The sequence below is a fragment of the Mus caroli genome, chromosome 17 (assembly GCF_900094665.2).
Source record: "Mus caroli chromosome 17, CAROLI_EIJ_v1.1, whole genome shotgun sequence".
NCBI classification, from domain to species: Eukaryota; Metazoa; Chordata; class Mammalia; order Rodentia; family Muridae; genus Mus; species Mus caroli.
The window spans coordinates 76121485-76149316 of NC_034586.1; the positions used below are offsets into that span (position 1 = coordinate 76121485).

At 39.0% G+C, this 27832-nt stretch overlaps 1 protein-coding gene across 1 annotated transcript in view; it reads right to left on the reverse strand.

The window, feature by feature from the left end:
- Sos1 (SOS Ras/Rac guanine nucleotide exchange factor 1) overlaps window positions 1-27832 on the reverse strand; it is an 85517-nt gene that overhangs the window by 7286 nt on the left and 50399 nt on the right. Inside the window, exons 11-20 of the mRNA XM_021185997.2 lie at window positions 21149-21230; window positions 20069-20191; window positions 19631-19734; window positions 18271-18493; window positions 17017-17136; window positions 12756-12918; window positions 11388-11505; window positions 7001-7173; window positions 6679-6795; window positions 5025-5292 (exon numbers count right to left, since the gene is read on the reverse strand). Of these exons, the coding sequence (XP_021041656.1) occupies window positions 5025-5292; window positions 6679-6795; window positions 7001-7173; window positions 11388-11505; window positions 12756-12918; window positions 17017-17136; window positions 18271-18493; window positions 19631-19734; window positions 20069-20191; window positions 21149-21230 (1491 nt within the window). The remainder of the gene's footprint in view (window positions 1-5024; window positions 5293-6678; window positions 6796-7000; window positions 7174-11387; window positions 11506-12755; window positions 12919-17016; window positions 17137-18270; window positions 18494-19630; window positions 19735-20068; window positions 20192-21148; window positions 21231-27832) is intronic.

A 27832-nucleotide genomic window follows, 5' to 3' on the forward strand; every position in this document is an offset into this window, starting at 1 on the left:
AGAGAGAGAGAGAGAGAGAGAGAGAGAGAGAGAGAGAGAGAGAGAGAGAGAGGTGTCAATACTGGGTGTCTTCCTCTCTTATTATCCACTTTACTTTTTGGGATGGGTTTTCTCACTGAACCTACAACCCACATATTTGGTCTAGGCTGGCAGGTGAGTGGCGCCCTGGGATTTTAATGCTAAGATCACAAGCATGTGACATCACGTGAGGTTTCATGTGGATCTGGGAGATGCTCAGGCAGAGCCTCATGCTCTCATAGCAAACGCTGCCCACTGAGCTTCTCCACAGAACACCATCAACATTTTGGTCTCCTACGTTTTAAGAAAATATATACAATTAATTTAGCTTGTAACTGATATTTTTTAATGTATATATTTTGAAATCATTTGTACAAAGAGCAAAGCCATTGATTTGTTTAAAACATTAAAAATAATATATAGTAAAAAAATGTATAGTGAATTGTTAGTTTAAAGCTAAAGCAAGTAGCTACACCAGCACCTGGTTTTTCTAGATATTTAGAACTTGTAACTAGTTGTAATGATAAGGTAGTCCTTATAAAGTTAATGCAGTTATTCACCTGCACTCTGTTGTCAGCAGGCTAAGTGTACTGTGTGATTTACATGTGCACAGCTGCCTCATATGCGCATGCATGCTCTGCTTCTCTTTTAAAGTTGAGGATAAAGTCTATTTAGAATTGTGCGGTTGGAAAGAGAAATGGTACATGTGGAAGCTACTCAGCAGGAGAAGTATATAGATTTAAGGCAACTGTTTATGGTCAAAAGACAGCAGCAGGGGAGGCTCACTTATAAGATGGGGGAGGAAGGTCAGCAGGGAGGTGGCCTCCAGCTGGTCTCAAGCCAAAGCAGGAATTAGGTTTAAATCAGCTATACTGACTTGGGCCATGGGGCAGTGTAACCTGGGTAAAGACCGGCATCGCCACCTTTGGAAAGCAAACAGGAAAAAGTTGTTTTCTCCCATTGATATTCTCAACTAACCCATCAAAATGTCTATATGATGACATACTAGGTTTAGAGAATGTCATAACCATGTTTAGAAAAAGCTCAGTAGTACTTTGGAGGGAAAAAAGGAGTTACTGTTGGGATTTTTGAAGTTCTTCTTACTACTTAATGTGATAATATAAATGAGAACATTTATTAGAAAACAATATATTGCTATATTATTGGAAGGCTTTTTTACATTTATCTGTATGTGTGTTCAGTGTGTCCATGTGCCACAGTATGTGTGATTAAGTCAGCGGACGGGGGGGCTGGTGAGACGGCTCAGTGGGTAAGAGCACTGACTGCTTTTCCAAAGGTCCTGAGTTCAAATCCCAGCAACCACATGGTGGCTCACAACCACCTGTAATGAGATCTGATGCCCTCCTCTGGTGTGTCTGAAGACAGCTACAGTGTACTTATGTATAATAATAAATAAATCTTAAAAAAAAAAAAAGAAAAAAGAAAAAGTCAGAGGACAGGACATAACTTGCAAGAGTCAGTTTTCTCCTTCTACCATGAGGATTCCAGGGTTTGAATTTAGGCTGTGAGGCTTGGTGCCAGCGCTTTAGACTGCTGAGCCAGCTCACCTGCCTTGGAAGGCAGTGTACACTGTAAAACCCAGTGCAGTGAAGAACTTAGCAAAAGTCACACAGATTTTATCAGACACCTTTGAAAATATGTTTTCAGAACATTTATTGTCATAAAACATTCAGAAGTTTGAATATTTAAAACAAGCTTCTCTATCCAAAAACTTCAAAGATTTCAGGGTATTTGATTCTTAGAATTTTTGAGGAAATTCCTAGAAAAATTTAAAAAATATTCTTTTAAGAAAAAGTAAGTCTTTAATTAAGTCTTAGTTATTTTTCTTTAAAGAAAATATTTTTTAAAAAAGCCCAGAAACATCAAAACAGTGGTTCTCAACCTTCCTAATGCTGAGACCTCTTAATACAGTTCTTCACATTGTGGTGACCCCAACCATTCATTGCTAATTCATGGGTGTAATTTTCCTACTGTTATAAATTGTAATATAATTATTTTTGGAGATGTTTGCCAATGAGGCTGTGACACACAGGTTGACGGCCACTGCACTAAAATGAAGGGAAATTGAGAGAGAACACTAGGCCACCAGGCTGTTCTAAATCGTCGTCACACTTCTTCACTAGCAAACACAGGGAACACAACTACCCGAGTGGCTAAAATACTTCTTACAATAGGGCACGGAGCCAACTATTTAAAAATAACATTTCCAACTTTTACCTGTTTTTATACAATATACAACAACTCAGTTAATTTGGGACTTTTTTTCAGTTTACTTGGTCAAGAGGAGAGTAAATGGACATTCCATCCATTCAGCCTTATGGCGACTCTTATGTTAACTTGATTGCCTTCATAAGCCAGTATCGTATCACACTATTTCCTTTCATATGTATAAGTAGCAATTTAGCATCACTAGTAAGATTAAAACTCACTTTTAAATTCTGAATGACATGAAGCTGGTGTTCTGATTTAAGTCCTTCTGAGCAGCTCAGTGGAGATCAAGAGAGATATAGATGTGGCTTAGCACTAACCTACTTACATATTTCTCACTTTTATTTTTTTAATATTTATTTTAATTGTGTGTACAAGTCATGTGCATGCTGGAGCCTAAAGAAGCCAAAAGGGCACCTGGTCTCCTGGGACTAGAGTTTGAGGGATTGTGAGCTGCCTTCTGGGTGCTGGGAACCAAATTCAGGTCTGCTTGCAGAAACAGTAAATGATGTTTAACATGTGCCAGCTTTCCTGCCCCTCAATTTCCTTAAAAAGAAAACAGTATACTTCCATAAAACGAAGCCTCAAGAACATTACAACCAATATATTAGTTCTAGTCAGCTTCCGCCTTTTGGAACATAAATAATATGGAATTTACTCAGATGGCTGCAGGCTGCAGTTACAGCAGCCCTTTCTGACTGGGAAACAGGGCTTCAGAAGGCAGGCAGACTAGAGACAACCCGTGGGGAGCGACTGAAAGCTCTAGCAGCCTCACAACTATAGCTCTGATTGCTCTGGTAGGTACCTTTAAAACAAATCGGCTACAGATGAAATTTAAGTAGTGGTTAGTCGAACATGAGGATAGTTTTATATTAACTTGAGTTACTTTATTTCAAAATGAGTTCTTTGCAGTTTTATTAAGAGAAAAGGGCGTATTAATAGTTTCTTTATAATAAGAAGTTAAGAAAACCTGAAAAGTTTAGGATTTCAAAGCTTCATCACTCCTTGTAACAGTTTTCCTTCTTTGTCTAGAAACTTTAGTTAATGCCTTTCAATGGGCACATACCAGAGCGGAAAGTGCATTCAAAGATGCCCTCTCCCTTGGCTGGTCATTTAGATTCAACATAAGGAGAGAAGGTGGGTTTATTTTCCCACCTCTTCTAGTTTTAGTGACCTAAACTAATAAGAAAAGAATTCACAACTGATAGTTTCCATGTGCCTTCAATAATTCATTTATTTGGGAGTCCTTATAATATGGAGCCACACATATCTGTTCAAGGGGGGAACCTTGCAGCTAAGTGAATCCAACAATAATGAATTCTAGTCATACAAGCTGGAAATCTGTGTTTTGCGTTTTAGTACTTAAGAGGATTGCCAAATTAGAGAAAAATACATATTTTTACTTAGTGAATATCTGAACTTATCAAAAATATGTGCAATAGTTCATATATACTAAGTATGTAATGTGAATTCCATGTTCCTTAGTCACAAGTAAAGCCAAGTAAATGCTCAATACAAATTTTCTGTAGTGCAAAGACAAGACATACATTGAGTATAAATGCATGCATGCATGGCACAGAAATAACTACACAGGGTTCTGGGACAAATCTCAAAATACATCTGCAACATTTTTAGTTGGTTTCTTTAGGTTAGAAGCAGCCTAAAGTTCCACAAGGCACACAGAAAGTGTTTTACCAAGAACCAGGAAAGTCATGAGTAGCCTTGGATGATAAAGCAGGACTCCTAATGCGAAGGTTGGAGCCTCTCAGCCTTTACCTTAACAATGAGGCTATGCTGCCCCTGATGCTGGCACTGTGTCAGGTCGTTGGGTGGAGTTTGATAAGCTAGGAATGCCAATGGGGAGAATATGTGGAAATATTCACATAACCCTGTGACTGCTAAGCACCCTTGGGTTTGTTTGACTTGAGATGTGGCATAATAGGAAAGGCACACTGGATTTTAAATACTTAAATTCGAATGTGTGTCTTGAAATAAGTTTTTTTATGATTTCACACTGAAGTCATTTTTTAAATACTAGGTTTAATAAAGGTTTCTTTAAGTTATATTTGCTTTTTTAAATGTGGCTATTAGACATTTACAGCCAAACACATTGCTCTCATGTTTCTATTGACAGAGCAGTGACTGTGATTTGTATGGCTCTTCCTAGTTTCACCAAGAACTACATATTATCAGGACACTACAGTGAGTCTGAGGACGGGTCATCTGAGAGTTGGAATTTTATGTACGGTAAAATCAGAAGCCACTGCAGAATTTGGTGAGGAGGGGATGGTATACCTTATATTCAAATAAAATAAATGTGTGGGCTGATGTTCAACTGTTGCTCCTCTAGAGGATCCAGCACCCACATGGAAGCTCACAATCAACTCCCATCCCAGGGTATCTACTGCTCTCTTCTGGTCTCTGCAGGCACCAGGCACACACATGGTGTACAGACATTTACATAAGCAAAACACACATTACAAAAAAATAAAATTTAAAAACAGGATTGATATCCTTTGAGGATTTTAAGGACGGCCTTTGTTTCTTTAGACACGAGCTGTGCACTTGGATACATTCAGAGAGTGTTCAGCAACTTTTTTAAAAAACTCCCAAGTTCTAGGGTTTAGATTTAAAGAATTCTAGTATCTTTTGAAACTTAGGTTTGTGTATACATTCATATGCGGATGAATATACACACAATTACAGAGGTTATCTTCACCTCTGGCATGGGCAATACTTAACAACTTCTCAGAAGCACTTCAAGTTTTAGCACTTACTTGAATGAAAAGGGCTTGCTGAATGGTCAGAATCGAACACGCTGCAAACATCTGTGTTGCTGGACGTGCCAGATGCGGGAGGCGGCGTCAGTGGGGTCCGCGGAGAGTTTGGTGCAGATGCTGTGCTTTCCGTTTCACTTTCAGGAATCCGACTGTAGCTAATTTTTCTTGGCTCCTGCTGCAGAGGTGTGGGATGTCTCATGGTTCCTGGTCTTGGATTTGATGGACGAACACCAGGAGATTTTAGGGGATAGCTGTATTTTTTTGGCTATAGACATCAAAAACAAAAACAAACCACAATACTTAAAATATCATGGTTAAAAGGAAGGTTTTTTTTTCCTTTTTTTCTGTAAATGACCAATATGAAAGTTTCATGATGGTTCACACTGGAGCCCCAGGTGCAGCACTGTCACTCCTCTGTGAGGATTTCTTATAGAAGGTGCTAGAAACGAATGTACATGATTGAGCTTTAATATAGATGTAAGTAGCAGAATGCCTGGTAAGCATCTCGGGGGATGGAAATTTTTCTGAAATACATCCTAAAATTCAAGTTTTTAAAACACTGTTTGAGGCAATTAAACTTTGTTGGAAAAGCCAGGATAGTGGTCAGGAGCTGTGGGAATTAGGGCATTCGGACCGTATGGACCACTCACTGACGGGCTGAGTGGTCAGGCTGTGGGAATTAGGGCATTCGGACCGTATGGACCACTCACTGATGGGCTGAGAGCTGTGGGAATTAGGGCATTCGGACCGTATGGACCACTCACTGACGGGCTGAGTCGCTTGCATGTTGATTTGTGTGTGTGTATGTTCATTTTAGGCCCTTTCCCTGCAGAATGACCACTTCACAGTGATGTCAGAGTGCCTCACTGGAGTCAACATACATACCTAATGAATTATTTTAGGTTCATGTTTAAAAGCTAATTTAGAGTTTGAAAAAAAAAATCTGGCTGTGAGTCACAGCCATTAGCAGTTTATTGTGACCTCTTAGAAACCATTTATATTCATTTTGACTTTAATGAGTGAAGGAGCATATTCAGATGAGCGAGGATAAACTTGGCTAGGCACTAAGAAATTACTACAAAATAAAAGAACTATTAAAATTATTTTTTATGCAAACCTTGCATTGCTCAAGGCTAACATTTGTAATAAATCATTACTTAAGAAATCCCAAGTATGCCGGGAGTGGTGGTGGTGCACACCTTTAATCCCAGTACTAGGAAAGCAGAGGCAGGAGGATCTCTAGGAGTTTGAGGCCAGCCTGGTCTGCAGAACAAGTTCCAAGACAGCCAGGGCTATGAAGAGAAAATGTCTTGAAAAACAAAACAAACAAACAAACAAATGAAGGAAATATACTGATTATAAATTAATTAGTATAAACTTCTTAAATTCCATGTCCTTGAAATAAATTTTAACTTTTGTTACAACTAAAAATAAACAATATAAACTGGTCACTTTTATAATTACATCATATCAGAATTTATTAAAATCAATATTAGTGTTCATTGATTGGAAACCAGGTGGGTGGGGCACCCCTCAGTCTATTCACTTATTAATCACTTCAATCATCACATTTACATCCCGTTCTTAGGTCTATGTGACACGTGGTGGGAGAGACTACAGCGATGCAGAAGTGTAAGCACAGGACACTTACGAATCTCGGAAGAGGCTTAGGGTGCCGGGGTTCTATTTCTAAGGATTTGTTGAATAGATAGTCTGTAAATTCTTTCTCCATGCTATTTCCCATTGGATTCAAGTTTTCAAAGAACCTCTGAAATAAAAGCAAAAAATTTTTTATTAGTATTAAATATTTTAAATTCATGAAGATAGTTTAGGATACACTCAATATAAGAAAATTTGAGTTCCTGACTTTAAATTTCCTTTTTCCTTTTCTCCTCTACAAAATGAACAGCCTTTCTGAGGCACTCACTGTCTAAGGCTGAGGAGGAGTTTGCAGGCTCCCACACTGCACTCACCTTGATGTCCGGCTCCACCCGTAAGCAGTAGGGCTGGTTCTGGTACTGCTGGATCTCGCCTGTGATCTCGGCCACTCTCCTCCTCTTGCTGAAGTTAATAAGCTCTTTCCCATGTCTCCTCAGGACCTCAGGGTTGCCCTCTTCTGTCTTCAGGATATTTGTGAGATAAATTCCTAGAAAAAACCAGGAATTACTTCATTGCTAAGGAAGGAAAAGGAAAAGGTTTTTTCCCTTTCTCATTAACTGTAGGCATAGATAGTCATAATAAGCAAGCAACCAATGCCCAGATATATCTCTATTAAATCCTTCTTCTATATAAAATATTTAAGTTTTATAAACATTCAAGGAAAAGGAGATCAAATTTCAGAAATAGATTATCTTTAAAGAATAAGCGCTTCCTTTCCAGACTCTTTATGCAGCCCTCTGGTTCCTTCCTGGAACGAAGGTTCTAGAGCCAGCTATGCTGTTCTCTACCTGTGCTGCTGTGCTCTCTGAGATAAATTGCTTAGTCTCTCTGTGCCTCAGTTATTCATCTGTGGGAAATAAATTTGTATACAGATTGAGATAGGGCCTGACAAAAAGAAAGTGTCCGTTAGTAATGGCTGCAGCTGCTGATGTTGGTGTCTGAATATTACTTCTCTTCCTTGTTTCTCCTCCCAAATTACACGTCGCTTTTTTTCCATGAAGGGGTGGAAAACAGGCATGTGTATACCTGAGATTGTGTACTAAATACAAATGTACTGCCATTCTGCTACATTTAGGTACAGCAAATGAAGATACACTGTGTGTGTGTCTATTTTGAGATTGCACTATGAGGAGATGCTACACTAGTGGAAATGTTTAAGATGCTATGACAGCATAATGAGGTACCTTTCCTATTTTGCGTTGTTAAGATTAAAAAAAGGATCATTAGATTAAATCTCAAAAAAGTGAATTAAGAGTTCAATCGGTAGAATAAGAGAGAGGGCACCAGTGTGACATTCCCAAGCCATGAGGCATGGAAGCATTCTCGGAGCAGGCAGGCTGTTTGTGATGGTTAGACCCTAGGGCTTTATTATTTATTTATTTATTCATTTATTTATTATGTGGAGTGAAATAAGACTGGCAAGATGTTGGACGAAAGCCAGGTCAGTAGTTGTAAGTGTTTAGCAGCACAGTACTTCTAAATAATGGTGTGTGTGCGTGTGTGTGCGTGTGCATGTGTGTGTGTAAAATAAGGTGACACTGACACCAATACTTGTTTGGTTTGGGCACATGATTTATTCGTCTGTTTCTCAGCACCAAGCCACTCTTCTAGGTACATTCATAAAATAATTACTCTGTGTTGTAGTAAGCATAGGCTCTTGTGCTTTCTAACAAACATGTCCTTAAGAGTGTACAAATTCAATGGCAGCCAAAATCAACTTTACAAATTAGTCAAAAATTGATGTGTTTGTAGATGGTAGCATCTGGTACTCAGCTTGTGAAATATTTTTTGGTAAGTTTAATTTTCATGGTAGGCATAGTGGTACAGGACTATCAGGCCATCTTACAGTACACAATGAGTATCTTAAGAGAAAAAAGAAAAGGCTTTTAAAAAGCTGTTATATAGGCAATAACAGGTTAGACACATATTTGCATTTTAGAATTGCTAGCTACACTGCCAAAGAATAGCAGTGTGCAAGCTATCATACTCTGTGCCTGGAGAGAATAGAGGGTATACAAATGTAAGAGGGTAGGCCTTAAGAAATTAGTCACTGGACTGGAGAGATGGCTCAGTGTTTACATATGGTCTTGCTTTCTCTATTACAGGGCTCAAGTCAGATTCCCAGTATCCATCTCAGATGGCTCCCAAGTCCCTTTAAGTACAGTTTCAGGGAATCTAACACCCTCTCTTGGCCTCTAAGAGTACCTTCCCTCCAACAATAGTGTGGCGCACGCATGCACATGAACACATACACACACACACACACACACACACACACGGGCAGGACATAGCAGGAAGGCTTTAAGCTCTGTACTTAGGATGACTGAATGACTGGTACAGCGAACAGGATGTCCACACATGTTATAAACAAAACACTTGGATAAAGTTGTAAAAATACAAGAAGCACTTTGGGAAATGTCAAGATAAAATTTGGAGAAGTATTGTATGCCTGATTAATGACACTACATTCATATAAATATTTTAAAATTATTTATGTGCATTTTCCCTGCATGTATGCCTATGTACCACATGCATGCCTAGTACCCAGGGTGTCCAGAAGAGGGAGTTACAGTCAGTTGAAACCACCATGTGGTACTAGGAATAACGGTCAGTGCTCTTAAATGCTGAGCCATCTCTCTAGGCCTACCAAACTCTGATTCCAGAAAGAGATAGAGGAGGTGGGGAGGGAGGGATGAAGGGAGGGAAAGGGTAGGAAGGAGGTAGGCATGTGTTTGGGGATATGTATATACACATGTACATCTAATTGTCACTGTGTCTATCAAATACTAGTCTAAGTGGCCAAATTCTCTTCCGTTGTAAAATAATAGTTTCTTTCATTAGTTAGAAACCTGTGTGATGGGTGCCTCCATGTACCCTAGGTGCTAAGAATAGACAAGACGCTGCCCCAGAGTCTGCTCCTCTGAAAGAGCAAGGACTCAGCCACTGGGCTATAAGCAGTGTGTGCATCAGAGCCAACTGCTAGAGGACCAAGAAGCCCGAGGTGCCTTTTACTGCTAGGAAGGTTGGGAAAAGCAGTGACAGAAGTTAAGCTCACCCTTCTTTGTTATTTATGGCGTACTGTTCTGCTTTCCCTATCCCCACACAACTTCAGAGTGTATAAATGGATCTATTGACATTCAGGAAATAATACACTGAATGTGGGGTAATGATGAAAGAGTCACATTAACTTTATGGCTATCATATGGCTACTGTACACGATCATTTAAGGTTACTAAAATATAAAATGTACTTCAGATATGGCAAAAAAGCAACATATATGGCATGCAATCACATACAATATGCACATGAAAAAGTCCAAAAGCAGGCCAGGCATGGTGGCACACACCTTTAATCCCAGCACTCAGGAGGCAGAGGAGGAAAGTCTCTCTAAGTTTGAGGTCAGCTTGGTCAAATAGTGAGTTCTAGGGCAGCCAGCACTATATAGAGAGAAAAACAAAGAAAAAACCAAAAACCCACAAGCAAATGTAAAAGTATTTAGTTATAGAGTGCAACAATGAAATATGAGAAAATAGATCCACTGAGGAAAAGATCAGGGTTACCATTGTTCTGTGTACTACAACTTAGACTACACAGAAAACAACATAGATGAAGATAAAACTAGGAGAAAATGTACCAATTACTAAGAAAGTCAAACATAACATAGATCAATTTCTACAAACCTTCAACAGAACGGTCACCAAAGCATGCACACAGGCAGAGGAGAGAGGCTGATTCAAGAGCTGGGTATAGCCCAGGCAGAGCATTTACCTGGCACGTATAAGCTCTGGGTTCCAGCCCTAGCACTGACTGGGGGAAAAGGTGTGTGTGAAGGGGCAGTGTAAAGAATACTGAATGTGTAAAATATAAGGAATAAATCACTGCAAGAGATAAAGGAACCTACAGGAAGGCAACAGACAGATGCCATCTTCACTTTCTATGCAAGAAGAACAACAGGTTCAGACGGGACAGTCAGTCTGGAAAGGATGAAAGGCATTCATCCTCCAGTGCAAAGGATGGTAACAATAAGTCTACTGTGTCCCAAAGGCACATCAGTGACATTTAGACAGTAAACTACAGGTCAGTCAAGGTGGTGGACTTGTACAGGAGGAAAATAATAAGACCACAAAGGCACGAGTGATATGATACGTGATGGCTGTCAGAGATTAGACTAGAAAGTAAAGCGTGTACAAGCTGAGTCCTCGCTGAACGAGGTCAGAGGGCTTCGAACACTTGGAGTGTTTATGGATATCCTGGGTGTGGGTTCCAGGTCTAAAGAGGAAATTTATTTACATACCACATATTCCTTACATCTGCAGCCTGACTGTTCGATGCACCTACTTTGTTTTGTTCTAAGATAGGACCCTGCAATGCATGCCAGGCTGGCCTCACACTCGTGTGCTACCACATCTGTCACCCGAGTTACCTATCTTACCGTGCTTGGAGTGAAGTGACATTTTGTCTGTGACTCCTGAAACAAGGCCACACAGACATCAGACAGACACTTGTGTCACCTCAACAAGTTTCAAGGTTTGGAACATTGTGGATTTTCACATTTAGGATGCTCAGTCTATACTAGGTCTGATTCTTTAAAAGTCCCAACAAGAACAATCTGAAAGGATTACGGTGCTACCTTCTACACTCATTTAATAAAATGTTTTGTTTTATCCAGAAGCACAATAAAAATTAGGAATAAATACTTACCAAAGAAAGGCACACACGGTGGATTAATAGACCTGAGTTTTGCCAAATATTTCTTATAGTGATCTTCACTCAACTCATGAGCTTCTTCTAAAATTTTCTTTTGTCTACTTGGTATTTGCTGTAATAATAAAAATAAAAATTAGGAGGCCTCAGTTCTACAAGAACTGCAAATCTTGCCCCCACCCCTAAAAAAACCCTCCCTAAAAAAAACCAAACCAACCAACCAAACAAACAAACAAACAAAAAAACCCTAAAACAAAACAAATAAACAAAATCCCAAAAGAACAACTAACTATTATGGCCCATTCATAATCAGCTTTGACTCCAAGAATGTTAATGCTGTTTTTACTTTTTAACTTATATATTTTTGAGACAAGGTCCAGGTTGGAGTTCATTTTGTAGACAGGCTGGCCTCAAACCTGTAGATCCACCTGCCTCTGTCTCCCAGGGTTGAATGATCACACCTGGTTTAATACCTTTTTAAAAACCCTTTCTCATATACTTGAGAACAAGCTTTAAAGTGTGCATGATATAATCTATCTTGTCATCCCTCATACAATTTATGTGCATGTTTAACTGAGCATTGCAAAATGCTGAGTGTAGGTTAGCAAGCTGGCTCAGCACAAGCCCTGAGATCCAGTCAGCATGGCAGGAGGGAACCTACTCCACAACGTTCCTTGGGCCTCCCATGTGCCTATGGAGGCACCTGAGTACACACGCACACACAAATTAAGAAAATCAAATGCTGTTTGTTTTTTCTCCTAACAAATTGGAACCTATGAATGAATTTTAATGAGAACACTTAATTTTAAAAGAGAAAACAATTCATTATGAAATTTAGGTAAGTCTAATATTTAACCTATTACTTAAAAACTGTTAAGTGGTTTCCCATTTATATTAGCAGGTGTTAGTTATACACAATGGCAGGCTTCATTACGACGTTTTCATACATATCTGCAGTGCACTTTGACCATTCACCCCACAGTGATTTCTGGCCAGTCCTTCTCCTGCTGGAGCCCTTCTGCTTCCCAGCCAGTCCTCCCTTGTCCTGCCTGGCCTTTTCTCTCATTCCCTCTCCCTCTCCTCGACCTCTCCCCCTCTCTCTTGGTGATCCAGTGAGTAAATGGCAGCTGCTTACAGAAGCATGGGTGGGGGTTATTTATGAACACAGGACCTTACCTGTGTTACACTACTGAATGTCTCTCCCTCTCTCAGCAACCACTAACCACAATGACATGCTCGGAAGAGGTGGCCCTACAATCTCCACCCAGCTTCCATGACATCATGCTGATAATCACAGCTGCTGGGATTGTAGTGGCCATGTCATGCAAATTCCTAAGTTCCTTTTAAACACACGTACACACTTACCTCAAATGTGTGGTCTAGTCTGTAAACAGGAGACGAGTTCATAGCACTGACAACTTCCAGGACACCATTGAAGTTGTTCAGCTCTTGAAAGACTTGTAGAATCTCAATTATTCGACTCACTACAGCTACTCTTTCTTCTAAGTTTTCTGTTTCTACAATACATCTGGAAATTGAAACAAACCAGAAATTAAAATTTTTATTTTCCCAAAACTCTAATTCAAAAAGTGGTCAGTATGACTATAAAGAAGACATGCACACAGATGGGTTGGACAGGAAACTGCAGAGAAAGGCTCTGGTCAAGCGCATTGCTCTCTTCTGACACCTACACTGTAATACCATTTTCCTAATCTAGCAAGGGAATCCTCTAATGTCAGCTTTCAAATCTTACTGGATGTGTGAATCTCTGTCATTAGGTATGTGCTAGGCCTGTTTATTCTAGAACCTTTGCTTCCTTTGTGTGTGCATATACACAATCCTATTATAGTGATTTCTCTGTTTGCCCAAGGAAAGTCTTGCTATGTGGCTGAAGAAGGCCTAAACCTTGTAATATTCCTGCCTCAGCCTTCTAGTGAGTGTATATTACCATATCAGGCTTCATTTTGTCTTTTGATATATAGAAATAATTAGTTATGTTTATAGAGATAGCTTTTAAGATAACCATTAGTAAGCCGGGCAGTGGTGATGCACACTTTTAATCCCAGCACTTGGGAGGCAGAGGCAGGCGGATTTCTGAGCCCAAGGCCAGCCTGGTCTACAGAGTTCCAGGACAGCCAGGGCTACACAGAGAAACCCTGTCTCAGAAAAAAAGAAAAGATAACCATTAGCATGCTGCAAAGTCAGTTGAAATATTTTCCTTAAAAACTAAGTAAATAACGGCAAGTGGGGCAGCTCATGATGTGGTTACCATGCATAGGCTCTGGGTTCAAGTCCCAGAACAAGAAGTAAACAAAACATACTACCTCGAAACAAACAAACAAAAAAAGTACTTTTTTTAACATACCAACAATCTATATATTAGTTTATTATATAGTGAGATATATATATATATGTATATATATATATGTATATATATATATATATATATGGCATATGTTGTATCTTTATTTTCCCATCAAATATTTTAAAAAAGAGAGAGAGAAAGCAAAAGAAAGACAATTCTAGCCAAGTGTGGTTGATCAACAGCTGCAAAAGCCAGCACTTGGATGGCTAAGGCAAGACTGCACACACCGAGCTCCAGATCGCCTGCTCACACACACACACACACACACACACACACACTCTCTCTCTCTCTCTCTCTCTCTCTCTCATTCTCTCTCTCTCTCATAAAAACCTACTTAGTCCACACTTAATCTTTCTATTTGAGAGAACTTTTTACATATTAATAATTTGTCAGTAAGAAAAACATTTTAAACCTAGTTCTCAGTGACATTAATAGTTTATAATCTAAGAAAAATTAAGTTCAAAAGTAAATATACATTACATTTTTAAAATGTAAAGCTAGCAACAGATATTATTCTTGATGAGGCTAATATAATACTAAGAATAAAACCTCTATACTAAAAACCATCAAAAGAAATGGCTTATGAAATTAAATATGTTAACATATTTAAAGAATTATGTATACTCTATTTACCTTATCAGGTGAATAATTAAAAACGTAATGCAAGTATGCTTTATATCTTAACTATTTTGGTTACTAAGTATAGAAGTTAAGATCAGTGCTCTTGAGTCCAATTCTACTGGACTTGTAGCTCAGGACCACTGAGATGAGTGAACAAGAATCTGTCACACACTGAAAACGCAGGGGACACTTTCCCTTAAATCGCCTACTAAAGACCCGAAGGATACTGCTCTCTATTTCATTCGTTATGTGTCTGTTTCCCAGAATGACAAGCTGCAGTAAATGTGATGAGGGAAGAAGGGGCTTCTGTGTATTTAAATACATCAACTTTAAAATGAAACCAGGAAGCAACGTTTTAGGAGAAAATTCTAGTTTTTACTTTTTAGAGGTATATTATCTCTGATCTCATAGACAACTCTAGCTGTCTTTGTGTGCCTTGAACTGCCTCAGGTCTTCATTCAGACTTGTTTAGTGTGCTACCAACTGCTTGTTCTTATGACCCCAGTACAATCTGTGGACTCTCGCATCTTTACTGAGAAAAACAATATCCAGTATACAAAGCTAAGGTATCTGGTCCCCAGTTATAAAAGTACACAGACTTCTTGGCTTTATCAGATGGTGTAGCTTGGCTGATATACTCCAATGAAAACTATTAAAGCAAGCCACACCCACCCACCATAACTCATAATACGTATGAGTCTTTGGAGGTGACCCTAAGAACAAGCTACAAACGAAAAATTGTTCAAGAAGATCTACAAAATAATTTCTTTAAAAGGGAGAATCTGGAGTATTTCAACTAAACTCCTTCTCCTCCTCTTCTTCCTCTCCAGAGCATTTGTTTGAGAGCTGGGGCAGGAGCACCTAATCCCAGCTTGGGATTTTGAGGGGTTGGGGTGCACACCTGGATGGGTTCCTACCCTGCTGAGTTAGGGCTTCACCAAGTGCAGTCTTCATATTTATTTATCTATAATATTTATTTCCTTAATATTTAAGATGTATGGAGCCCTCCCCTTGCCCACTTATGGGCTGAGGCTGTAGGGTAATTAGAACGCTGAGAAAATAGTTCTTCCCTTGGCTCCTGACAGGGTTCCATGCTAGAACCTGAGGCCACAGCATCATTCTTGGCACTTTGACCCTAAGCTCTTAGAATGTAAAGAGAGCTTGTAATCATGTCCTCTCCAGAATTGTGTCACATCTAGAGCAAAGGTGTGTTCAGGAACAGTGGAGGTTGTTATGAAAGGCAACTGGAAAGAAATCTGGAGATGTAAGGAAGATATGTAGCCCCAACTGTGTGCTAGCTGTGTGTTAGTTTACTGAACCAGGAAGACAGTTGCAGGTTACAACCAATATCAGTTATTAAGGACCTTAAAAACTTTACTTCCAAGAAGCCAGAATTTCATTGGCTTATTCTTTACAGCAACCTGTGCTACCAGGGAACTGTTCATGACAAAGGAATGAAGAAAGGAATTAGTAGTGCAACATTTAGCAGCTCGGGGTGCAGCCTGGGAGAGAGAATGTGAGCCATATTGGAACCAGTCTTCCCAAAGTCCTGACCATGGGCATCTGTCCCCACATCTAACCTGCTTAGTCCACATCACATTTAAGTAGCAAAGAGAAAGCTGTGGAAGGCAGAGGGCAGTATTGAAAGTTGCTATATCCATTATAAAGCATATAAAGAAATAAAAGGTATGACCTAAACAGTGGAATAAAAGCAGGGAGCAGAAACTGCCTGTTATGATTGACTAGATGAAAATTAACTGAAATATTTCAAAGTTGCCACCAGAGAGTATGGTCACAGAGCTAAAGGACAGCCCGGTTAAGGTGTACAGAAGTGTAATAACAGCATCTAGAAAGAGACCAGGAAAGAGTAAAAATTGTAAACAGAACTAAATGGAAAACAAATGGAATGAAAGACAAGGGGGGTCAGTAATAGATATGAACGGACAGAATAAAAAAGAACTAATCTCAAGAGAGAGCTGCTGTTCAAAACAGCAATCAATCTACACATTTGTTGTGAATTGACCCACTGGACCACAGGAGGTTCTCTTCAGGCTTAAAACCAGTGACCCCAGACAGCAATGTCAGTCTACACAAAGAACATCAGTAAACATTAGATTATACAATTATACAAACACTATAAATGCCCATTTTTTCCTCTCACCTTGTTTAAAAACCAACTAATTTAAGGTATCTGAATGTACTTTTGGGTTTGTAGTATAAAAATGTACCGCACTGTCAACAGAGGACACGAGTAAATGGAAAAAAGCTCTGTAAGATAAAATGGTGCCAGCAGATGGCAGAGTAATCATTGTAATGAAGCATTGTTGGGTTTGCACCATTAATTAGGTCTGTCCAAAATGTAGAAAGGGAGCAATGAGAGTAGTGTGTGGGAGGAGAGTCTATCTGCTGGGAAGAAGCTGCAGCCATCTGTAGCCTAGTCTGATAAAGTAAGATACATGTGGCTAGCTCCAGGCAACCATTAAAAACCAAAATACCAGTGAAATTAAAATGCACATTAGAAAAATATTTAGTTTACAAGAAAGGGGAATGAAAACACTAAAGAAGTACTATTCGGAAGCCAAACAGCCCCGGCGGGATTCATAACCTGCCCTCTGCTGCAGGGAAAATGTCCGCACTTACTTCTCAAACCACAGGGTGAGGTTAGTGGTGTGCCGAATCATCTTCAGAAGGTTGGGAGAATTAATTTCTTTATCTTCTTTTGTCCACACACTTCCAACTAATTCTGATGGCTGCACAGCTCTAAAATCATCAACATAAAATGGCAATGTCACATTTCTCCTCACGTATATAGTTTACTACAGAAGAAAAACTAAACGACATTTATAAGTTCTCTTTCATCAACAGAAAGTTGGTGAAAACAATATTTATAACTTTTTTATGTTTTCAGATTAGAACTATTTTAGTAGACACTCTTGCATAATACATTTACTGCTCATTTGTTTATTTTTAAAGACAGTGTCTTCTATGTAGCCCTGGCTAGGTTCTTGCTGTCTGGCACAGCTGGCCCAGAACACATGGCAGTCCTCTGCATCAGCGTCCTGAGTGCTGGCGCCACTGCGCACATCAGCACTGTCGTTTTCCCGTTTACTGCATACTTTTGCATCATGTCTTTCCTAGCACCTGTAGGTGTTATTTACTAGGTTAAGATGGTGAGGTAGTCACTTAAATGCTATCTAGTAGGTAGCCAACTAGGACAGGGCAATTACTAACGCATTCTTGGCTTGTTCTTGCTCTTATAGTGGACAGAAGAGAAAGCCACCCTGCAAAAGCCTCTGAGAATAAACTTTAAACATTATCTAACATGGTCACTCGGGGACCATGATAAATGGAGATGGGAGAATTTATAAATTTAGCTCTTTTTCTCATTTGGTGATTAATAATAATTTTGAGATTTTAAATAAAATTTCAAACCAGAATCATATTTTTCAGGTAGTTTCATCAATTTAAACTATAAAGGGCTCTAGCTGGCTGAGGCTTGGCTGTAACACAGCAGTCACTCTGTTGTGTACTGTGGAGTAACTACTGCAGTAGTTTCTATGCTGTGCTTTGTGCTCAGCCTTGGATGCATCAGGCACACACCAGACACTTCAAACCTACAAGATAGTGCAGGCTTGGGTCAAGCCACTGGGACTGCCAGGATTTGAACCGAGCTTCCCAAGCAGGGGTAACTGAAAGAGCACAAAGTTAATTTAAGCAGATCAAGATGACTAAGGGGGCAAAACAACCAGAACTGACTGCAATGCCTTAATGCTGTACACATATCATATGCTGTCTCATTTACATTTTACGACAGCCCTAAAAGGCAGAAAATGTACTCCATTTTTAAAATGAACTCTTGAGATAGCTTCTGAGTTTGAATGTTGAATAACATACCGGTATAGATCTGATTCAAGTAAAGTGAGTTGCCGAGCAATTTCTATTGGGTGTAAGGTGAGCAAGTCAAAAGTCTCTATGTGCCCAGGTCTGCTTATGTGCCACTCAACTGTGGGAGGTGAGCTCTGAAATGTAATGTTATGACCTGGGCCATTGTCTCTTGCAATTTTTTTCCTTTGGATTATCTTAGTGATGGATTCGACCCATTTTTTCATTGCTTTACCTGAAATACATTTTAACAAACATTTAAATACTCTTTAACACTTTGTTTTTTAAAAATGTTTAAAGTAATACAAGTGATACATGAATAAATCATTGCTATAAAGTTCAAATGAGCAAAGTAAATACTAAAAGGTCCCCTCCCCCATCTCCCTCTCATCCTTGTTCCTCACAGATAATCATTGTTAATAGTTTGGCATGTATCTATGCCTTTCCTAGACATATCTTAAAGTAACTTGAATTTTTTTCACCTCCAACATTTTGAAGCTTAGTTCAAAATACTATTTTCACAATTCATATTCCATACAAAATGAAAGATTAACAAGAATAAGTTTCATATATTCACACATCTAATTAATATTGTATTTTATAACCCAATTATGAGGACTGACTGATCATATTAGTCTATTTTTTGATATGCCTGTCTTTTGTACTGTATAGGAAAGTAATCTACTTAACCCTTTATTTTCTGATTTTCATTTAGACTGAACAATAGATATAAAATCAAGTTTGTCTAGGCAAACTTGGAGTCATATAATCACAGAATTTTTGAGAGTAAAGGAAACCTTGGAGATAAGCAACATTAGTTTCTCATGTTTTTCATAAGTAAACTGAATGAGTCTAAAGACTCAAAATTATGTTTCTGATTAGTGCTGGTGTTTAAAAAGCAATCTCTCAGTGTAATACACTATTTCTTCCTTTTGCTCTTCTTATCTAACCATGCACTTTTATCAATGGTGTTACAGTGGTAAAAGAATTCCAGCCTGTATCAAGGGTAAACATAGTTTCAATTAAGTGCTCTAGCTTAACCTGAGACTAAAAGAACCAGTTCTAGAACAAATGGAAGTATGTGGAGTCAGCAGGATGGCTGCTGAGCGATTTACAGTTGTCAATGCTGGATTTTGTTGTTTTGTTTCTGAAACAGGGTCTTACTACTGTAGTCTTGGCTGTACTAAAACTCATAGAAATCATACTCCTGCCTTTTGTGTGCTGGGAATAAAGGTATGCACCACACACCCAGCCTAAATGCTGTATGATAAGAAAGTTCAATATTTTCAAATGAACTCTAATGGTATCAACTGACAGTAACCATATTGGTAATTTTATCACATGTAAAAGTAGGAACTTAAGAAAAACATACCTCTTACTGTTCCAATAAATTCCTCCATTCTCTGTAAAAGGTCTGCATCTCTTTCAAAGTCATAGAAATGGTGCTCCACCCAGTGCCGACACACATTTAACACCCTGTGGCATCGACACAACACAGAGTCTAACATTGAGTGTACACATGAAACAAGGCAACAGCCTCATAAAGCTGTAGCGATTCAGACGAGACTCTGGCTCACACTGCTTCCCTCCACCGTGCTTAGGGACAGTCTCTTCAACATTTCCACTTTTGTTTTCCTGGCTTTGATTTCTGAGACAGGGTTTCTCTGTGTAGCCCTGGCTGGCCTAGAACTCAGACTGGCCTGCTTCTGCCTCCCAAGTGCTGGCTGGGATGGCACCACCACTGCCCTGCTTTGAACATTCCCACTTTGAAACCCAGGTTTGAGGCTGCAGACGTGTCTCCACTGCTTACCTCAACTGCACAGGCTGGATATATTCCTTTCTAAACCTCTTCAGCTCTGCACTCAGGGGCTGATCTCCATTCTCTATAGCTATGCGATCAGCTTCTGTTGGCTCAGGCTCTGGAATTTCAAATCTAACATGAAACAAAAAATAATGAAAATATTATATCAAATCCAAATTCATATTCTATTTATATTTATCAGTACAATCAAGAGGTAATATAAAAAATTACTATAGATATAAAGACACATAAGTAAATATCCACTTTTATAATGTAAAGGCTAATGATAATATTTTTAAGTTAATATTTTCAAAAACTTAAGTTTTGTCAACAGCTAAAACTAGAAGCAAAATAAAAATACATGTAAAATTTAAAACAAATGAGGCCAATGTCCATTTTTAGTCTGTTGATGTCCATTTTTAGTCTGTTGATAACTTTAAATCAGGAGACATAATTTTAAGGATGATTAATGCTTGAAATTTGATTGTTCTTTGGGTAGATTAAAAATATTTTCCTTGATAAAAGCATTTGCTCTGAGGAAAATACGTAATAAAAAAATATTTTTAAAAAAAAAGCATTTGCTCATTGACAAGATTCATTTTCCTCAATATGTAGTAACTTGAAAACTTGTTTAGAACTTATGAACCAGTAAAATCTGAATTTCTAGTGTCTCATTATTTTCAAGATATCGTTTCATATAGTTCAGGGGAACCGTAAATTCCTATGATAATCAAAGACGACCTTGAGCTCTGATCCTCCTCTGTCTCCTAAGTTCTGATTATAGGCATGTGCCCAGCCGAGGTTCTCAATCATCCATGCTGATAGAATTCTTTAACTTGATTAATTCAGGCTGGGAACACTGCTTAGATTAAACCAAGGGTTCATGTTTCAATCCCCAATGCTGCTGAAACCCTGAAAAGTTGGAGTTTTAAGTACTAAGGCAATATAAAATTTTGATTATTTAAAAAAAATCAAAGTTAGCTTTTGTTTTCAAGAGTTGAACTACAGTTAAGCTTATTAACACATTTATGGGAAACATATCTTAATCCTTTTTAAAACAAAGAACTTAAACATTTAAAATCGACAGACCTTTCTATTAGAAGACTCAGTAGTTCTTGAGGTTTGCAAAAGGATCTGTATGTTGTAAGAAACGTCCGAACAAAATTTGGATCTAGGAAGAAAAAGGAAAAATATTAAAGTCTTGTATAAACAATGATTAAAACTATTATTTTTAGTTTTTAAAAGAGATCAAATACTCAGGCTTACAAAGCCCCTAAATATTTTACCACAGAGGCAGCTTTGGATTATATAATGGACTGCTAGCTTCAGTTGCTTCATAAATCGGTAGCAAAAAAACAAAAAAATAAAACAAAACAAAAACCCTCAAAAAAACAAAACAAAACACTGATTGTAAAATATAATCAACTGACTTCTTGCCCTGTCTTTTAACTCCTCACTGGCAAGGACCATGCAGTGAAGAAAAGCAAGGACAGGGAACTGAACCAGGTTTCCATTGCTGCCAGGATCCCAAAAGTTCACCTGCTTGTTCATTTACCTTGTAGAGATGGCGGCGGCAGCAGCCCATCTGTCTCCTGACATCCGGTTTAATTAACTACATTTCCTAATTTCCTTTAGATCACATTAACAAAGCATAAAACTAGAAAACAAATCTTACAAAGTAGTAAGGTAAGTTAAATAGTTTTTAAAATCTCTTAATTGCCAAAAGCCTTATTTATAACTGCTAAAAAAAAAGTTTCAAACTCAGCGATAAAGTCTTTTGCCGCACAAGCTTAATGGCCCTGCGGTCAATCCCAGTCGGTTTTTCTCCCGCCTCTACTCCCTCCACAGGTACACACGCGCGCGCACGCGCGCGCGCACACGCACACGCGCACACACACACACACACACACACACAAGAGAGAGAGAGAGAGAGAGAGAGAGAGAGAGAGAGAGAGAGAGAGAGAGGAGAGAGAGAGAGAGACGTAAAAAGCCCTTGCTTTTATTTGAAGTCGTTCCAGAGTCAGATGACTCTCTAGTCTTGCCTCCTTGGATCTTTTCCTCGAGAGCACGCTTCTAAGTTAGAGAAAAGGAGCCTAGGCTATTTTCTTCTGCATAGGGAAGGAAAGGACACTTTCTTGTACTGGAGGAAGCAACAATAACAACAAAAACCCAGAAACCACATCCTTGCGTATGGTGGCATGGGCCTTCAATCTCAGCCGCTGCAGAAATAGGCGTGTCTCTGGGCCTCCAAGCCAGTCAGTAAGACTGTCTGAAAGAGACCACTCGATCTACAACTCAGATCTCTCTAGGGTCCACCCACAATTAGTCCAAAGTCTTTAAAAGAAGGGGGAACATCTGTTAACTTGAGTCTCTTGTAAGAACATTTCTCGGTTTACATTATTAACATGGGTAAACTGACAGGAAATCCACTGATAGCAGTAAAAATCTATACATTATCGATCATAATTTTATAAGAAGTCTTTTACTAGGACAAGGTTTAGTGAAATAGAGTAAATTTTAAGTTGATTCTAAGAAACCTAAATTTGACCTTAAAAGATCACACAGTAATTTTTTTAACCTTAAACTAAAATTCATGGATTGATCTAATCTACTGGTATATATTATCATCAAGATAGTGAACTGATTTAACTATCAAACATCCCTGAATTTAAAGTACTTAATATTTTTTTATTTTTTCACTTTGAAGAAAAAAATTACAGAAAAAAGGATATTATTGTGGGAGTTTTTTGCTTTTGAGACAGGGCCTAGCTAGATATCCTGGCTGGCCCTGAATTCACAATCCTCTAGCTTTTAGTCTCCCCAAAGTGCTGGGATTACAGGCATATTTGACCATGCTTCCAGCTAAAAACTTCTTTGGTTTTATTTACTGTTCCTTCCTTTAGTTTATACCTCCTAAGGCTAGAGTGGGTTACTGGTAAAAGTATTTTAAATACATAAAATCTTTTAATAATTTCCTTTTTGTTGGTATTTTATTGTTTGTCTTCAGTTACAGAGATCCTCAGTTAAAGACTAATGTCTCATCCAGAAGAAAAGATTTAAAAACAGAAGGCTGTACAAGATTTTAAAACAGAGGTATTTATCGGTACCATCACAACCCTCCCTTTCAAGATTCTTCTTCCTGTTCTGCAAATCTATTTGTAAGGTGAGGCTTCTCAAAATAGCATGTGTCTAGGAAGCAACAGCGGGGGCCACACTGGGCTGCTCGGCTGGCTGCCCGCCCTTGCTAGAGAGCTGTGTATTCTAGATGAGGCCTCTGAGTATCTCTGGGCTGGGCTCCACATTGCAAGTGTGTGCCCATCGCTCCTCCAAACCCAGGTTTATTTCAGGCTGACAATCTAACAACACACCCATAACTATTTCTTTTCAAATGCTACCCAACGTCAGGCTAAAAGCTGTGGGTTTCAGACAGAAGAGAAGTGCTGAGTATGTTTTAAGAAAAATATGGCTATTTTTTAAAGTGGGGCTCTTCAACTTAGGCTACTAGCTGATGGCAGTGCCGCCACGCAGTCACACGGGACCACACCAGTTCCCCGTGGCTGCTGTGTGAGCTCTGGGGAGGTGAGGAGCGCAGGTCAGGAGTAAGCAGACTTACACAGGTCAGACAGCAGAGTGGGAACCACAGAAGAGAGCAGGGCCACTTGTTCCTGCTCTGTGCTCTTCCATCAAGGCAGACGGGATCAGAGGATCCCCATCAGCCTGAATTCTAAACTTGTACAAGTTATCAACCTATTTCAGTGTCACTATACAAGTTTACATACATGACTAATCCAGAATGCAGTTGTAACTGCTAAGCTGGTTAGAGGCACCAGAAGTCACTAGAAATGCACAGTCTAATGATGACCTTATAACTGGTGGACTGTCAGAACGCACAGCTGTCCTTCCTGTCACACTGCTCACAAGAGGAGCTTCTGGTGCTGGCGAACGAAATAAATGCTCCACAGTGACCACTGCTGTAGTGTGGCCTAACCTGACTGAAACTTCATTTGTTCTTATTTTGGCTGGAAGCTAAAAGCAGCCTTGCCAAAAAGGGAGGGTGGGGTGTGTGAGGAACGACTAAAATACTCCAAGAAAACTGGCAGAAGCCTACGTACTTAAGAAAAAATTAAAAGCTACCAATATTCCCATGCTGGTTTAAACACACACACACACACACACACACACACAGAGAGAGAGAGAGAGACAGTTATTTCTAATCTAAAGCAATGAACAATTCATACTAAGTAACAAACTTATTTTGAAAGACCTTACCTGTATTTAAGTCAGGCAGAACTTGGCTTTAAGGTACAAACATGAACAAATAGCCACTAATAAGATGGTAGCTCGATTTGACAGTCTCTTCTGATATATAACCAAAGGTCAGTCTAGACATGGACTACTCCGACACGACCCTACAATTTCAACCCAAGCAGAGGAGCTAATCCGCCAGAGGTGACCTCCTCCTGACCTACCCCACCACGCGGGCTCAGTTTCTCTGCTTCCGCTTCGTTTTCATACACTCTTCATACAAACAACTACTGAAGCTAGTCTCAAGTTCTTGGTACAGGCCCTCATGTATCTCAGACTGACCCAAAACTTACTATATAGCTGAGGATGGCTTTGAACTTGTAATCCTCCTGCCTCCGTCTCCTGAACATTACACTCAGAGATGACAGGCATGTGCCACTGTACCCAGTTCATGAGGTGCCCGGGATTGAACCCAGAGCCTCACCCCAGACCACGGCTACTATTTTTCACTGGCCTTATAGCTAATTCAACCCCTGAACAATTCTTTGTTATTTAGTGTACAATAATTAAAAAATCTTCTGAACATCAACTCTAATCCATATTATATCTAGTATTCAGAATAGAGCATATTAAATTTGAGTTATCAATCTTCCTTTTTCTGGCCCTACTTTGAATTTACATTTGACATTTAATATGGCAAGGTCTTAAGACTTGTGAAATATTTATTATGTTAAAAAGCTATTTATGCAGAGCACCCCTCCCCCACCTGCCATGCTGGGACACTGTTAATCAGGATGTCTGTTCATGTGACAATACTCCCTTTAATACAGCCATTTCAACCCTAAGAAACAATGAACTCCTCAGCCAGGACTTACAAACAATCACTTTTGAATTCCTTAAAAAAAGGAAACAGACGCTATGCTGACGCACAAAACACTTGAAAAAAATGCAAGGTTAAAAATAGAAGAGCACTGCCCTATAGATCAAAAATTGTTCAGAGACTTTAAAAGTTAAACGCCCAAACTTAACTCATGCAAGATACAGACTCAAATCTAAATGTAGATTTTTTTGAACATTTTCTATTTGAGAACAAAAATAGCAGTAAATACATCCGGAAAGTATCTTAAGTGTTAATTTCATCTTCTACAAAAGTAGCTTACCACAGAGAGGAAACGGTGTGGCACAGCTCAGACCTCTAACTTAACTGCCCTCCTGCCTCAGGGTCAGCAGCCCACTCTCTACCACACATGGCCAGACCACCAAGGGTCAGCAGCCCACTCTCTACCACACATGGCCAGACCACCAAGGGTCAGCNCTCTACCACACATGGCCAGACCACCAAGGGTCAGCAGCCCACTCTCTACCACACATGGCCAGACCACCAAGGGTCAGCAGCCCACTCTCTACCACTCGTGGCCAGACCACCAAGCATTTTTCTCCCCGAGTCGCTGCAGCTCAGGTTAGCTACAGTGCAGTGCCCACAGAGCTCTGTGAAGGAACTTCCTGCTCCCCTTTCCCTTGTCCCATTGCTTTGTGATTGCTTACTCTAGGTAAGGAAACTGTCTTCGTATCACTGCCAAATTTAAAATAATCCAACTGAGTGATTTTCCTGCCAGTATTCAAGGTGAATTCCCCCAAATCTGATCTAGTCAGTGTCCAGAAATACTGGGGATGAAAGACAAGTTATCAGTTAGACTGTCACACTGTAATCATTTATGTACACTATTCATCTTTTAATTCATATTATATAAACGCATTCTTCCAGAAAGCATTATTTATAGAGCAGACTATTCTGCTAGTAATAACCAGTAATAACTAGTAATAACCAGGCTCTGTCAGGGAAAAACCGCCTGTAATCCCAGCCCTCGGGCGGCTGATGAAGTTAACATGCCAGGCTGGCTACCTGTCAGTAAAGTACAACAACAAGGCTGAGTACAGGCCAGGGACAGAATTAAAAGAGACAAACAGAATCCAAATGCATACAGAACTGCTCATCACAATGCTCAGAACTTACTACCTATTTCAATTAAAAACAAAACAAAACTATATCTCTTCACAGTATACCTGCATTTGCACCACATGAATAGCCACCATGAGAGTAACTAAAACGTCATTTTTGTTATTCATCATGTATAACTTTAAAAAATATAACATATTAAAATAGCTTTTAAAAATTCAGTTTGAAAGTGTCAGTGGGACATGGGTAGAAAATATATTCTGCTGAATAGAAATTAATTTCTAGGGACTGGAGACATCGCTCAGCGGTTAAGAACATTGGCTGCTTTTCCATGTCCTGAGTTCAATTCCCAGCAACCACATGGTGGCTCACAACCATCTGTAATGGGATCTGATGCCCTCCTCTGGCTTTCATTAAGAAGACAGAGCATTCATATACATTAAATAAATAAACAATAAATAAATATTTTTTAAAAAGAAATTGATTTCTAGATTTCATTCTGTAATTAACTGGTAAGATTTCTAGCAACTCGAACAATCCACAGGGGTCTTGGCTTCTGTTATAAACTCAGGTGTAGACAGCTCCTGGCATACAGGTGTGTAGCTCTGTCTAAGTTATTGTTGTAACACTTGAGAAATCAAGTTAGCCGAAGCCAAGCTGAACGTGAACTAATCAAATCTGAGTCAGTTTCTCTTCAATTTTTATTGTCTAAGTAACTTACAATACTCTACATGATGTCGAAGTGCTATATTCACCACTAAAGTTATCAGACTTCCTCATGTATTATATACAGTGCCTTTTACTATATAATAAAAAAGGCATTATTAATTTTAGCTTTTGTTTCAGTGTAAGCCATAACCTATACTGCATGTTAACAAAAACACCCTAATAACCAATTAACCAGATCAAAAAACCCCTTTTTTTATTTGGGGAGACTGAATAAAAGAAAAACAGAGACTAATGTTTACATCAGTTAAGCAGGCACTGCATACACATACTCCACAGACATGCACATAAAAGTTTTTAAAATCTTTTTTAAAAAGCTCGTAAAATCATCTAACAAGCGATAGCTACGTATGTTGTCATTGTAGCTGGAGGAGGCCTTACAATACTGGTTTTATATCTTACAGATCCATGGGTGTCTATCAAAAGCACATTCTATACTGCCATAGTAAGTCAAGAATGGGATGGATGGGATAGTTTGTCTAGGTTAAAAAAAATCATCTTATACTGCAAGTTAAAGACATCAAAGAACAGTGAGTAAACTAGTAACAGTAATTTCACGTACTTCAAGCTCACAACTTAAAAAGTTGCTGGTGGACACCAGTTATACCAGTAACATATTTATGAAATAAAATATTTAACTAAACTTCAAAACAGGACAAAACAATGTCAAAAAACTTAGTTATAACACAGACATTCTTGGTTTTATTTTTCTTTAATACTGGAGGATTTAATTTTTTTTTTCTTTTAATTTTAAAAAGTAAACCACGGGAGCTGGAGAGATGGCTCAGTGAGCACTGGCTGCTCTCCCAGAGGTCCTGAGTTTGATTCCCAGCAACCACGTGGTA